At 42.3% G+C, this 16,122-nt stretch overlaps 1 protein-coding gene across 1 annotated transcript in view; it reads left to right on the top strand.

Moving 5' to 3' along the window:
- Nucleotides 1-16,122, top strand: part of ATG7 (autophagy related 7) — a 218,998-nt gene that overhangs the window by 21,589 nt on the left and 181,287 nt on the right. The window contains exons 9-13 of the mRNA XM_018563818.1: nt 1,810-1,931; nt 5,631-5,721; nt 7,097-7,241; nt 8,852-9,010; nt 14,488-14,682. Coding sequence (XP_018419320.1) covers nt 1,810-1,931; nt 5,631-5,721; nt 7,097-7,241; nt 8,852-9,010; nt 14,488-14,682 — 712 coding nt within the window. The remainder of the gene's footprint in view (nt 1-1,809; nt 1,932-5,630; nt 5,722-7,096; nt 7,242-8,851; nt 9,011-14,487; nt 14,683-16,122) is intronic.

The following is a 16,122-nucleotide window of genomic DNA, read 5'->3' as shown; positions in this document are numbered from 1 at the left end:
ACCTGTTAACATTTTCCACACCCAAAGGCGGCATCCTCACCATCTTAGATCTCAAAGCACTGAATGTTTTCATTTAGGTTTAGAAATTCCTTTTGGAACCCACCAAGAGTGTCATAGCCCCTCTTCCCCAGGGGGACTTCCTGGCTTCTGTGAAAATCATGAAGTATACTTAGATGTTCCATCTATCCAGCACACTAGTGTTCACCAAGGTGCTGGCCCCACCACCTGCCTTGCTGTGTACTCTTGGCATCCGTATAGTGGGGTACTTGGATGACAGTCGGCTCTGTTGGACAAAGTAGCCTTGACTGTCCAGAAATTATAACGATTGGATTGATCATGAACCTTCAGAAACTGGTACTGGAATAGACTCATCTGTTGGAGTCTCTGGGTCTAGTACTAGACAAGGCTGAAGCCAGAGTATTTCTCTCTCTGGATAAACTTCAAGCTCTTTGATGGCAGACTCACACTCTCCAATCCTGAGTTGCCCTACTCTCACTTTTGCATTAGAGTCCTGGATTTTATGGTTGCTTCCTTCAAGGCAGAACCCCTGTCAGTTTTTTTTTTATTGCTGTCTTTCTCCTCGTTAGGGAGATTTGCTCTATCTAATTGTTCTGAGCACCAGGAATGAAAGTGAGAGACAATCCAAAAATTTGCCACCAGAACAGAAATAGAAGGGAAATCTTCCAATGGGGACACTTAATTCTGTTACAACTGTCTATGAGGGTATTTAACTCACAATGGAAAGATATCCTCTCAATTCCTGTTGAGTCTACAGGAGAGGAAGTAAAGGGAAATCTCCCTAATGAGACACAGATAGAAAAACCAACGACAGGGATTTTTTTTTAGCCTCCCTTACACTATTCACAGTGGAAAAACGTTTTATATACTTAAACATCATTTAAATCTTTATTGATTTCACAAGACAAAAGAGTTGATTTTTGCTGTTTACACTTTATTAAATATTTTAACATCGTGTATGGAAATGTTATTTTACTTCTAAAATAGAGCTTTCTCTCTTTAATTCTTGTCGTTATCAATAAACCATTTAAACAGCACAGTGCTAAGTGCAGAAATGCGTATTAACCAGAATTCACTTTCGGGAAGCAATATTAGTACAAAAATAGATTCAAAATAGATTCTGTGAGTGATGAAAGCTCTACTTAGCACTTTGCAGTGTTGAATAAGTCCTCTGGTTATGACTTTTGTTTGTTTAATGGTGCCATTCTTATTATACATTGTTTTACCCTGTCCAGGAAAATAACTAATTTAAGGTGATTATTTTCTTTGAACACCAGTGTGTAATTAATCTAATCAATTATTTAGTTATAATTATTGTACTATTTTAGATGTATTTATCCTTTAGTATATTAGATACCTTGGTATCCTTTTTGAAGTACAGTACAGCATTGTTTTATCTCGTAACAGAAGTTTTGTCTATTTTTAATGTTTAATGGGTCAATGTCATTTGGAATACAAATTTTTCTAACATTTATGTTTCATTCAGGTTTTACCACTTTGCAATACAACACTCTCTAGCATGTGGTAAAAAAAGAAATAACACCTTTTTAATCATCTCAGAGTTTCAATCATGTCTTTGGAATCATCAGATTAATAGAGGCGATTAAGCACCTGTCTCAGTGCCATAACATTTTCCTCAAACTGATTAAACTAAAAAAATTATCAATTAGTTTTTGCAAAAAAATCTCACGGTATATAAGAATGTAATGATATAAAGTTGCAAGATCATTTAATATCCATCCCACTGTTTTTATTCTGTCCTCTAATGTTCAGTTTCTTTTTAATTTCCAGGGGCAGCCACCTACAGTCCATTGAAGTCATCTGTCTTCGAGACCGAACTCTGCAAGGGGAAAGGGACATAAAGCACAGTATTAGCTTTGAAATTAAAGTGCCCAAAGTGACACAAAATGAAGGTAGCCTTCTTTCATCCAAGACCTCATTTCAATAAAAATTTTTATCATCCTGCTAGAGGAGTAGATAAAAGCATCTTGTGAATATAGATCACTTAAATGATGCCTTTAATCAAAATTACAAGCTGGTATTTTTGGTCTTCATGCACCGAGAGCAACTAAAATTATAAAAGGTGTAGAGGATCTCGGTTATGTGAAGAAACTGATTGAGGTATCTTTGTTCTCTGTTAAAAAGAGACATTTTTAGTAAACCTTTGACAAACCTGGAACTTTTAAATTAAATTTGTGAGGAAAAATTGCTGAATTAGAGGTTGCCTTCAGTGAAAACCACATGTCAAAGTTTTCAGTAGATCAGATAAGCTACTGAGGTTATGTGCAAGTTATGCTGCTGCATTCAGGAGATTGGACACTGGGAAAACAAAACTGAAAGGACAGCCTAGTATAACCCACAGTATGTCTTCTAGAGAGGCAAACTACTTCTTACTTTTTCTGCTTTTTATCAACATCAATTTTCTGCTAGCAAGATTCTTCAGTTGCTGTTGAGGCGCCGGAGCTCATATTGCATATTTAGCATAGCCTTGGAGGCTGTACTCAGACCCTGCTGTGAGGAAGACGTGGGCCAGCTGCCTGTATTGTGTCCTACGAGTACCAGACTCTGAAGGTGCTTCCCTAGACACCCTTGGTGTAACATATGAGTTAGCCACAGAATGCTTTACTGGTCCGGGGTCGTGCTGAACATGGCTGGTGGAACCCTGTGCCTGAAGACTCCTTAGGGAGTATGCCCATGGAGAGGCTAAAGGTTGTTTACATGGGGCATGTCTCCTGCCAAATATCTCCAAATTACTCAGTGCCAAATTACCAGCGCTGCTGCAAGTCAGGGCTTTAGTCTTATGGAAGCCTGGGTGTGCTAACACTGCTTCTTGAGTCTTCTAACGGGTTAACTCAGGAGCACCATGTGTGACATTTTCAGTCGCAGTCCAGCAGGAAAGGTGGCACAGCACCATTTTTAAAATTGGACCATCGTACTGGACCTGTTGCCGTGAACCCCTGCTGAGTCTGCACAGCCTCATTCTCTGTGGTCATACTGCACATGTGTGTGCCACTTTCTGGAGTAGGCGTGGACATGTCTGGGGATGCCAGACATGAATCTCCTGGTATCCTGGCTCAACAACAAACTAACCAAGTTTCACTCCAGGACCAGGCATACTCTAGCCTTTGCAGTGGATGCTCTGGTGACTCCATGGAATCAGTTCAACCTCTTCTATGCCTTTCCTCTTCTAAAACTCATTTCTCACCTGCTCTGGTGAGCGATGGAAGGCATTCCATTGCTCAGGTTAGAGATGGAAAGCATTTTATTGATTCTTATTGCACTGAACTGGCCCAGGCTGATGCGCCTCTTAGATCTCATCAGACTCCTGGCAGATGCTCTGTGGCCACTCCCAGATTGTCTAGATCTTCTATACTAAGGACCAGTTTACCCTCCTGCTTTTCATTGGCTGGTTTTAATGAACTGACTGGTAAAGCCCATGCCCTGATGGATAGGGGGATATCTGATACATTTATTTCTACACTCCTGAAAGCTTGGAAGTACTCAGTGGGACTACTCTCCATCTTTTCTCCAGTCTGGCCTGGATCAACATCTGGCCTTAAGTACCATCAAGGGTCAAATCTCTGCCCTAGCGGTTCTCTTTCAAAGACCACTTGCCTTGACTCGTTAGTGAAAGCCTTTGTATAGGGGGTCAGCACACTACATTCCCCAGTGACTTCATGGACTCTGAACCAAGTTCTGTTGGTTCTCCAGAAACCGCCCTTTGAACCTTTAAGGGACATTCCCCTGTCTACTCTCATTCACAAGGTTGCCTTCCTCGTTGCCATCGCTCCGGTGAGGCAATATTGTTGAAATCTTTCTTGGCCACAGAGTGGCTGTGCACCGTCAGCTAATTTTCAGGCATTTCTGTTCTAAAGTCAGAAATTTATCTGAGTTTTATCTAAGGTGCTGCAGCAAGATTTCACAAAGCTTCTTACATATGCATTAGTGGGTATTACTTTCTAAAGCATTTCCTTTGTAACTTACTTGCTGCTTTCTTAATTTGTTGCCTGTGAGATTCAAACGTTAAGATAAGATTGTGTCTTATCATGGCCTGTGAGTAACGTCTTAGTATGGACACTCTGGTACATCATGCTGTGCTGGGTGTGTTTGGGAGTACAGCTTATGCGATACAAACAGGGAAGCAAAAAGAGGTACCAAGATTACCAAAACATAGAGTGGAATGGATTCTAATTTAACAGCCTGTATAAAAACTGAAGCCCTGAGTTGGTAGGCTGTGTAATCATTTCAAGGTTTTGTTTTTCATTTTGACTTCAAGCCTGAATGCTAGCTCTGCAAAACATATTGATTAGGTTTAATTTTAATGGCAGCAGCAGGTGACTGCAGCTGGAAAGTTGCAGCAATCTTGCTGCTAAGTTCTTCTAGACATGCGAAATGTTAGGGCATTTTTTATTTAAATGCCTGAAAAATGCTATAGGATCATGGACTGAGAGTTTAAGGCGCGTTTAAGTATGCTTCAATGGGGACATTTGTCCAGCAGCAATGCCTCAAGAACGCGACATGCACTCTATTTTTTAACACACAGCAACATAACGCTGATACCAATGTGTGAACTCCACTGGGCGGTTGCTATTGCATTATCCCACATGAACGTTAATAGGCGGCAGAGAGGCTTTAAAAATGCTTCTCTAATGCCGATTTTAACACGTGTGAAAGAGGCCTTAAAGGAGGACTACGAGGTGAGTGATTTACACTCACCCTCATAGAGCCGACGTATGACATTGAAACTGTCACACGTTGGCTCTATTGATCGGGAAGTGAGCAAACATACCATCCCTTGCTCACTTCCCGATCATCTCCCTGCAGAGAGCGGAGACTGTCAGTCACTGGTCCCCACAGGGTTTCCCCCCTTCCCCTCTCCGATCCTCCAGTGCGGACGGGCACAGTTAGCTCTGCCTCTAGATAGGCCAAGCCCGCTGTCAATCAGCCAGCTGGGTGGATCCAGACAGTATTGTCGGGATCTGTCCTGGCTGCGGCGCTCTCAGTATATAGCGAGCTATAGCTTGCTATATACTGAGCTTTGGGTAACGGGAGGACATAAGTATATGTCCTCCTGTGACCCTAGTGAGAACTATGGGATAAAAAGGTTACCCCATAGTTCTCTTTTAACGCTTCACAGAAAACACAGTTGTACCTTGATGCTGGATGAAAAGATAATTTAACAACAATTTAATGTTTGGTTTAAGGGCAGTGACAGTGTGATGGTGGAAAATGCCTGTCCAAAAAAACTGTTATAGTTGACCATAAGGGCCTGAAAGCCCAATTGAAGTCTCTAAACTTTTTTTTTTATAGTCCCATGCTGTATGTTATGATTTTTAATTCAGTTTTGCTTGAAAATGCCTTGAAATAACTTTTTAGTTGAAATGCAATTGCTTCTCTCCATCTCCAGTGCTCTATGTTGGCAGAAATAAGTCAAGGCCATGTCTCTGATTACAAGCTTCCTCACACAGAATTGTAGTGCCCAGTAGAGAGGTTGAAGTGAGACTATAAAAATGGAGGCTGATCATTCAGTGACTTTCTTACTAAGAATCAATTTCTGTGACTGTTGTTGGGCTTAACTTCCACTTATTTTACACTTTATTTTGTCATTTTAGTTTGCCCGAAAGCGGTTGGTTGGGAGAAAAATCAGAAAGGTGGCATGGGCCCCAGAATGGTGGATCTTAGTGAATGCATGGATCCCAGGAGGTAAATCCAAGAAAGCAGTATTGAAAAAATAGAATAAGCATTACACATTGCTTTATGTCTGCTACAGTACATTTGTAAATGTTAAAGGAGAACTATGGGGATAGTGAAATACACTCACCCCCATAGTTAGAGCTGACGTGTGACGCTGCAGCTGTCACACATCGGCTTTATTGATCGAGAACTGAGCGATCACAAACCGCTGATCGCTCAGTTCACAATCTTCTCCCTGTCAGTCACCGCACTGGAGGGATGGGGTAGGCAGGGAGGTGGAGCCAGCTGTCAATCAGGCAGCAGGGTGGATCCGAACAATGTCGGGGTCTTTCTCGGCTGCAGCGTGGCTCTGTGCTGTCAGCATATAGTGGAAAATAGCCCGCTATATACTTAGTTTTAGGTCACAGGAGTAAATGTCCTCCTGTGACCCAAAAGAACTATCTTCAGCGTAAAGAAGTACCAGTCCTGCAAGTCCTGGAAGTGACGCCACAGAGCCCTAATCTCAACATCATCGAGTCTGTCTGGAATAACAAGAGACAGAAGGATTTAAGGCAGCCTACATCCATAGAAGATCTGTGGTTAGTTCTCCAAGATGTTTGGAACAAACTACCTGCTGAGTTCCTTCAAACACTCTGTGTAAGTGTATCTAGAAGTATCTGTTGACAGAAGCTGTTTTAAAGGCAAAGTGTGGTCACGCCAAATATTGATTTTGATTGTGATTTCTCTTCTGTTCATTTATTTTCCATTTTGTTAATTGATAAAAATAAACTATTAACACTTTTATTTCTAAAAGCATTCTTACTATACAGCATTTTTTCACACTTGCCTAAAATGTTTGCACAGTACAGTATATGCAACAACATCAAGTGAAAATAAAAATATGGAAGTCCAGAGGTCATCTAAGGGCCCTTTCACAACAGCCCGGTTCCCTGGTGTGCATTGAACTCACTCACCTTGGTTATTTTGTTAACCTGCATTGTGTTAGGCTGGCCCATTAATTTGAATGGGCTACTTAACTGCATCACAACAGACCAAATTCCACTAATGCATGTTACTGTGCATTACTGTAAGTTACTTTGAACAGGCCTAAATGTGGGATCTACATTAAATGCATTTAGGCTCTATATGGGAGGCTATACACATTAGTTTACATCTATCAACATGATGAAGGGGAACTTAAACCAAAACTGCTTTTTCCAGGAAGTGTCCACATTGTGAGAGTTTCTTGGCACCAGTTAATCAGTATATTTAAGCATCAGCCATTGACTGGCTTTCAGAAAAACTAATTTTACGTCTGCTATACATTCTTTGGATAGGTGTGGAAGAGTGCTGTAAAAGTAAGCAATTCTTATATTCCACTAATATACCGTAATCTTCCTTTCAGGTTAGCAGAATCGTCTGTGGATCTAAATCTAAAGTTGATGCGTTGGCGACTAGTGCCTACTTTGGACCTGGAGAAGGTCATTTCCTCCAAGTGCTTGTTACTGGGAGCAGGCACATTGGGGTGTAATGTGGCCCGGACGTTAATGGTGAGTGGATAGCAATAAACTATTTAAAGTAGGATTAGACGATGCTTTAGGGTCTTGGTTCTCAACTGGTGGGTCGTGACCCAAAAGTGGGTTGTGTTCTGTGGGTCACCACATGCCTTCCACTTTTCAAGGTGAGAGGCTCCTCTGCCTCCCCCTAGCGCAGCACTGTCAGTTCCTGCGCCAAGCAGTCATTCAAAATATGCTGCCCGGCGGCAAGTGCCAGCTTTAGATGGGATGGGGGCTATGGCCATGAGAAAGCTCCATCCATATGTGCATTGCTTACAGCTCCCTCACGTGTCCTATAGAGGTGCCATGGTGACATCACATTCTGGATCCCGGCGCCTCTACTGGGTGCGCAAGGGAGTTGTACAAGCAATGCACATATGGATGGAGCTCTGTCACAGCAGAACAGCCCAGCACTGGACCCCAGGCTGAGGATCCACTCCAGTTCTCGTAAGGTAGGGAGACTGTGTGGACCTTAAAAAAAATACATTTTTTGGGGTGTGTGAGAATATCTGTGAGTGTGTGGGATTGTGGTTGTGTGTGTCTGTCAGTCAGTGTTTTTGAGGGCCCATTCACAGTAGTGTAGTGCGTTAATCTCATAGTACCGTGCGATTTAACGCCCTGTTCCACACAATCACGCTTACCATGCATGCTTTTGTGGGAGGTGTGTTGCATTGCCATTCAATTGACTGGTTCCCCAAATGCACCTCCCACCCACAGTTCGTACGCCCGCGTTGGAACGCGTGGTACCCTAATGCTGTGCATTCCATTGCAGTGCGACTTGGGTCGTGACTTAATGACCAAGGACAAATGTGGGTCCTGAGGTTACACAGGTTGAGAACCACTGCTTTAGGGTATAGTATTTAAGAATCGTATTGGTTCTGGGTTTCCCAAACTTGGATCAGTTATGGACCTCTCATGTCCTCTGCCGTGTTCAAATATGCTTGTGGTTTTAAAGGTTGATAATATTTACCCACCTTCTGGAAATCTATTCTACACTGATGACAGGAAATTCTTTTTAGCAATCCAGTTTCATAGAACTGTGTTTGTTATACCTTGAATTGACTATGGCCTAAGGCCTGAAACTGTTGTGTGCAATGGCTGTAATTTTAAGTTTCATCTGTCCTCTAATCAAGCAGTTGTGGATGTATAAATAGTGCATGGCTCCACCCTCTGCATGACATAAGCACATTATAATTTTAAAAAACTGTCACTCTTCTTTGTGGTAAAAAAACATTTATGTTATATTCAAGGCTCTGACTGACAAGCAAGTCTGCAAATTTTATTTGAGTTTTACCTTCTGTTTGACAACTACTACTCAATATCAGTGTATCATAACTAAATACATCTGAGACATACAAATTAAAAGCTCCATGGTGCAATTGCAGTGATTTGACGGAGGGGGTGGTCACAAACACGTATTATGCTAAGGTGTCACAATCTAGACTAATTTATATGCTATCTTGTCTCTTATAACTACAGTAGGTAAGTGGGTAAAGGAGATTACTGTGATTACATGTACCGATTTCACTCATTCCTTGTTTTTAAAACAATGTCCTACTTTTGTCCTATGAATGAAAGCAATGATGATTTCTGCTTTTTTTAAGGGATGGGGTGTTAGACACATAACATTTGTGGATAATGCCAAAATCTCCTACTCAAACCCTGTACGGCAGCCACTCTATGAGTTTGAAGACTGTCTTGGAGGTGGAAAATCAAAGGCTTTGGCAGCAGCGGAGAAACTTCAGAAGATTTTCCCTGGTGTGGTAAGGAGAAGTTGGCGAGACGTTCTGTTCCATTTGTATAACAAAAAGCTCTATTTATTGTCACACTCTGTACACGATGCCCAGAGCTTGTAATAAACTCTGCAATCTGCTATCCCAATACAGCTCAGCTTATAGTGCCACGTATCACAAGTGTAACTTGACCCAGGAGCAGGTCAACCTGCATTGGTTTTTATCATACAGCAAAGCCCTGAGTACTAAAGAGACTAATCTATGAAGAAATTCTTTGAAAAGGCTTCGGCAGCGTAGCTGATCATTATGTAATATGTTTACTTTTATCCTTATTGTAAAGGCACAAGCTATATTCCAGGCAAGCAGATCAATACATGGTTTATATACATATATGGGATCTGTTCTAACTTCCAAGTGGTTTGTATTTCTGTCCAACCAGACCTAAGATTTGGGCAGCCCTGCCAGACAGCCCAGCCTGTCCTGACGTTTCTGTACTGCAGTTAGACAATACAGTCTGGTCTCCTATCTGTCCCCAGACTATTGACAATAAAGGAAAAACTGCAGACTTATGAAGTCATTCATCTGCTCCCTCTGTTTTCTCCTTCTGTCAATATGTTTCCTGTTAACACATGTACATGGTGCACACTTGATTGGCTCATCGTGTTCTCCCTTAGTTTCCCCAGTGTGTGCAGCTGTAATATAGGGTATTACAACAGGGCGATACCAAATCATATGCTGATCCTTATAGTATCTGTATTTAAATATATATTTAATGATTGTTTTCAGTTAACACATAACTTCTTTTTTCCCAATCACCTTCCAGGACAGCATGTGAGAAAGTGTGGCTCCATCACCTAAAATAGAAATTACAAGGCTCACGGACAATAATAAGCAAGCTTAAACTCACCGTCTCAGTTCTGTGTGTTTGCTGTCTATTTGTTTGCTAAGGCCAAGCTGGAACAACTATGGAACTCCGATATTGCAAGGCCTTTGTGCTGGTTGCTGGGGCCTTTCAAACTAACCAGCTCAGATTGCACCCCAGTGATCGTGAACTAGGCTGGCCAGGATAGGTGAGATTGAGGGTAGGAGACCTCTTTTGGATGTGGTGGATGATTTATGGTCCTAACATTCACTCTTCCTCCCTCTGAAGCATGCCTTTACTGCCTTAAGTTTTCACTTCACTGGCACCTTAATAGGGGCAACCATCCCCAGAGTCTTTGTGGTACTTGTTGTACCCCCTTTGAAAAAGTGACCTACCTGCTCTTTCTTGTGCTTAAGACAAGCAGAAGCATTGACATCTCACCAAGCTGCTATGCTGGAATTAAGCAGAAGCTCTATGGTGCATCCAGTTGGCCCACGTAGGCATCTGGTTATGGCTTAGTTTGTGTTCGATGATGATTACTAATCTACAGTATTTCCAGTAGTTCCAGGTTACAAGTGAATGTTCTGCCAGTCTGCGCATGCACTGTGTATCAAACATGTCCCTTGTGCCCTTTTTCCAGCATCACTGGGGTCACAGATGCAGAAGGAGAGCTGGTAGGTGAGGGCTGGAGCAGAAAATGAGTGCGTCTCTTACAAGCACAGGAATTGTGTTGCGTTTTCATGTTCACCACTGGTGTGGCAGAGGCAGCACCTCTCAATTTGCAGATCCCAGTGCCAGTGGCTCTGAGGTAAGGAGGAGTTGCAACCTATTCCTTCCTTCACTTAATGTATGTCACACTTGTAGGCGTGCAGGGATATTAGGGCTTATTTACTCTATTTTATCCCAACTTATACTCTCCTTGTGTTGCAACAAAAAAAGATGATGATTTAAGGTGGCCATACATTGTACGATTTTTTTTCGAAATCTTTTTGTTTCTGGCCTGAACCCTCAATCGGTTATACCTAGACTTCCCCTGCAAGCATAGTCAAATCGCAAATCGTTAGTTGAAAACCCCACTGATTCATTGATTTTCGTTCGGTCAGAGAAAAATTTTCCAACCTGACCGAGCAAAAAATTTTGATCACAATATCAAAAATTGTTTACATTTGTCCACCACCTGAGAGTCTGTCTGCAGGTCCCGGACAAATCAAAACAAATGGGCCTCCGGCTTGGCTTGGCTGCTGTACGGGCTATTATGAATAGCTTGTACAGCAGTCCTTTGGTTCAACTGAACCGAAGATCTCCGGCGGCCGAAGGATCAGCCGAAGCTACGGCTAGATCCTTCGGCACGTAAGTGAATAACCCTCATTGTGATCATATGGCTTATCCCTTTTGTATACTGCTTGGAGAAAACCACCTATTGGTTGGCAATTGCAGAACCCTATTGCAATGTTTTCCTGTGCTTGATTGGCTTTATAGTAGGTTCTGACTAAAACTGACCCAAAATTAAAAGACTTGAGAAATAGTACATCTTTCCTTATTTTCAAACCTTTTCCATGGTAACTTCTGTGTGCTTAGTTGTACTCGGAGCCTACAGTTTTATCTTCAGAAATCCAATCTTTGGAAGAAATAAATAAGCCTTTTTCTACTATTCGCAGGACCCAAGGGGATTCCTAATGTGTCAAATAACACTATAGACGGGTGAATCAGCATCCACCTACATTTAAAGTAGAACCTCCCAGCATGGACAAATAACTTTCATATGGTTGTTTGATGTGCCAGGTTGCCCATCTGTCCTGTCAGGACTAAACCTTTGGAAATTAGGTCCTCCAAGCAGTAGCCTCACCTTGGTAGGTTATTCATCGCTTATCCTCTCGTCTGCTGTCCTGGAAGATGATTAGAAAAGACTTAGGGCTTGTTCACACCAATCGCGGAGCAGATCCAGAGCAGGTGCAGACCGGATCAAAACTGCGTCCAATGTATTCCTATGGTATTTTAAGCTCCAGTTCACATCGCAGCGTGCAGATCCAGAGCAGGTGAAAAAACTGCGGCAAGCCCTATTTTACCTGCTCTGGAACGCATGAAAAACGCATCAAAAACGCATGCAAGTGCCTGAAAGCCCATGTTAAACTTTAAAAAAAAATGTATTTTTTTTTCACCAAAAACGGCCCGTAACGCATCAAAAACGCGGCACGACCCACTGCACTGCGTGTGCAGAAACCTGACCGGAGCTGCTCTGCATTTGGTGTGAACAAGGCCTTAAGTTCCAGGAATCTTCCAGAACAGCAGGGAGTTTACTCCCATTATTTTAGTGATTAGGTGCTATTTATACCATGTTGTACGGTTTGTCTTCTGGTTCTTTAATACCACTCAGGCATTGTGTCTGATCTTATTCTTTTATTGTCTGTGAGCCTAGTGTTTCTAGTTTTAGGTAGACGGAGCCACAGACTCATTTGCTGTCTTGGAAGATTCCTGTAAATTGAGTCACCAGGTAACTAACTCTGTTTTTTGTGTCTGCCTGGTGTTCAGCTTTAAAGAACAGCTCTATTCTAATGGAAAATAAGATATTGCTTTAAAAGGATGAGTTACTGAAATCACTAAGGGTGGATTTACACCTATGTGTTCATTCTAATGTGTATTGCAGTAGACAATAATATGCATTTTTGCAAGTGGCAACATGCATTTTCATATATCTCCTTTAATTTCAATGGGCTTCTCAATATATGTCAGTGTGCAGCAAAGCGTATTATTAACACATGTTGTGAATTCAACCTAAAACTGCTCTTTAAAGAGGAACTCCAGGTTTTTTCAAATTAATCCTGGCAGTGGGGTTAGACTCGCACTGCAAGGGATACGTGCTCGTTTTCGCATTGGGCAGAAATAAAGAAGATATACTTACCTGACAGTGACCACTCACCTCTCTCCCTCTCTGCTCCGGCTGTGGTAAGTCCCTTGGCGTCTTCATGTCTAATTAGACGTAATGACATCACAGGTCTTTAGACCTCCAGAGCCTAGGAATGAAGAGGCTGCCAGTCTAGTAGCCAGGCAGGACTGAGGATCAGGTAAGTGTAATTCCTTTATTTTCTGCCCTAGACCAAAACAATCATTTAACCCTTGCAGTGCGGAGGTATATCCACTGCAAGGGTTAACTTTAAAAAATATCTTGGCGTTTAACAGTTTCACCTCCTTGACTTTCACTTGAAGAGCAGCTGACAGACCATATGCATAAAAACTATAAGCTCTGTGTAGGGGCTGAGCATTTTTTCTTCGCTAGTTTTTCATATGTATCAGACTGTTTGTCATGGGGACCCCAGAAACAGTACATTTTCACAGAAAGAGTACTTTGCTTTGTTTTCTGACGCTGCATTTGGGTTATGTATATGGTCAATTTGGATGCAAATAATACTTAGTAGCATATTTTAATTATTCTGCTTTCTCTAAGCTTTTGAAGCACAATTTAGTTCCCTTACCTCACATGGATTACTGCACAACACTGTTGCGTCTACTTCATTATTAAGAATAGGGTCCAATCAAAACTTCAAGTTAAGCCCTGAAGTGCTTCAAATTTTCTTTGTGGCTGAGCTGCAGTGTAAAGGTGCCCATACACCTTACGACCATCGCAAGACTTTTGTCTTGCGATGGTCGTATGCTTATTGAAAGCTCGTACGATCTGCCCACCTTGGACGGGCAGATCGTACTTGCGATCTTCCGATGACGGCAATGCAGAACGGGCAGTGTGCGCGTGCGCACACCGGCCCGTTCCCGGCCCGTTCCGCAGCTATCGGACGAGCAGGCTAGAAACCCGCCGACAATCGTACGATTCTCGGCGGGTTTTCGAGCATGTTGGTTCGACAAAAGCCGTGCGACCGTACAGTAGAAACGGTCGCACGTCTTCGTTCACACTGCTCGATTCTCGTACGATCGCGGGATTTCGTCCGATTCTCGTACGAGAATCGAGCAGTGTATGGGCACCTTAACAGTCCTCACCACTCCCTCCTTATCTGGGGATCAGTGCACCCGTTTTGCATAGTTGTGTGTAATTCAGAAAAGGGAGTCCGGAACACACCCCCACTGTATGCTCCTTCATTTACTTTATTCAAATGTCTTTGTGGATTCTGCAGGTAACTCCTGGAACAGTTGGTGTCAAAAGGCATCTACAGTCATGCTGAAATTGCACCAATGTAAAGTATTAATGTTTGCCTGTTCAAATATGTTGGAACAAATCAACAGTTTTCATTGGATGTACTTACTTTTTTTCAAAAAAATGTAAAGTAATGTAGGACGGTGAACTTGTTAAAGCCCAATTCCATATTGACGCAAAAAGAAATAAATGGATTCCCTAGAGCTAGTAAAATTAAAAAGCTGCTCCGGCTGCTACACTCTCCTGATTCTGTTCCCTGCTGACTCACTAATTCAACGATGCCATTCCTCTTCTGGGTTGAATGACACCCAGGTGTGCAGTCCCAGGAATAACCATGCAAAGGAGTAATATTGTGTGTGCTTTATGGTGATCAATTGTTTTGTGCAGTCTTGTTTTCATCTTTAAGTATGTAATGGGAAACAATGACAAAATCTTTGTAAAGTTTAGTGTGCTAATGCTTTTGCAGACTGCTCATACTATTAGTGTTTTTTTGTTCCTTATCAGACCTCTCAGGGATTTAACTTGAGCATACCAATGCCAGGTCACCCTGTGAACTTCTCGGATGAGACAACGAATCAGGCATCTAGAGACGTGGAGAAGCTGGAGGCTCTCATCGCTGAACACAATGTTATATTTCTTCTAATGGACACTCGGGAGAGTCGCTGGTTGCCCACTGTCATTGCAGCAAGTAAGAAGAAGGTAATGAAAGCTTTAGGGAAAGCCGTGGTCAATTCTTAGCACCTTTATAAAAAAAAAAAAACTTTCACTTGTGTTTTTGACTGTCCTTCTTATGCTTTATTATATACTGGAATACTAAATAAAACAGATTTTAGGGTAGTTAGAGCAGCATAGCATTGCCAGACTAATTAAAACTGGTTTCTAATTGGTGCTGTTGGCTAAAGCGCACTCAGGAACTCAAGAGTGTCGTAGAAACACATAAGAAAAGTATCTCAGTGTTGCAGGAATAGTCAGCGGAATTCACAATCACATTTGCGACAGAATTCTGGTGCTACAGCAGCCTAAGAAATGTCTGTGCCAAATTCTAAAACATGCTGCACCATTTTTCGGACCTATATGGCCAAATTCAAGTAGTTCTTATTTGCGGCATATTTTATTCCCGCGCCGTGTACAGACATACAGTACGAACCTGCGACAGACTAGTTACGCTAAAAAGTACTTGGTAAATGAAATCCAACAATTCAGTAATATGAAAAATGATGCAAAGTAACACCAAGTACTTTTTAGCGTAACTAGTCTGTCGCAGGTCCGTATTGTATGTCTGTCGCAGCATGCAACACATACCTCAGGTGCGACATTCCTGCAGTCACTGTTTGGGTATTCTAATGACTGCGGGCACCTTCTATAAAAGTACAATAGCTATAAATGTATGGCCGCTTAACTTTGCAGTAAGTCACAAGCAGAGAGGTTAGAGCAGGGACTGATCAGTGTCAGACATTTCTGAATACAGCCACGCTCAACCGCACAGCTGTTTGCCAATGCACTTATTGAGCCGCAATGCACTCTTTTTTCTTTTGTAGAACTTTATTGAAATATCACAAGGGACATTTCATTCTGTTTTATGGGCTCACTGTAGTGCAATGCGGTTCTACCATGTTTCACTGCGGTTCACTTAAAAAAAAATACTGCACACCATACTTCTTTTTTTTTTTTTTAAGTGCACACCACTGGAATGCAATGGTGTGAACCAAGCCCATCTATGACAAGACAAATTACCTTGTATTGCGTTCAGGCTGTGCTGGAAAAAAAGGCCATCGCAGCCCAAACACAAAAGGTGTGAACTGGCCCTAATGCTGGGCACACACCTTACAACCATCGCAAGATTTTCGTCTTGCGATGGTTGTAAGGTACTTTAAAAAACCTATCTTGGAACAGGCAGATCGTACTTGCGATGATCGCAAGCCGCGCCCCCCTGAGGGGCAGGCTTCAGATGACCGCAATGCCGAACGGGCAGTGTGCGCTTGCGTACACCGGCCCGTTCGGCTTTTATCGTACGAACATGCTACACACCCGCCGAACATCGTACGATGCTCGGCGGGTTTTCGAACATGTTGGTAAGATAAAAGTCGTGCGACCTTACAGTAGTAGAGGTCGCACGGCTTCCACACGACTTACGATGAT

The sequence above is a fragment of the Nanorana parkeri genome, unplaced genomic scaffold, assembly GCF_000935625.1.
Source record: "Nanorana parkeri isolate BGI_ZX_2015 unplaced genomic scaffold, ASM93562v1 scaffold700, whole genome shotgun sequence".
NCBI lineage: Eukaryota > Metazoa > Chordata > Amphibia > Anura > Dicroglossidae > Nanorana > Nanorana parkeri.
This window is presented reverse-complemented; position numbering and strand designations above follow the sequence as displayed.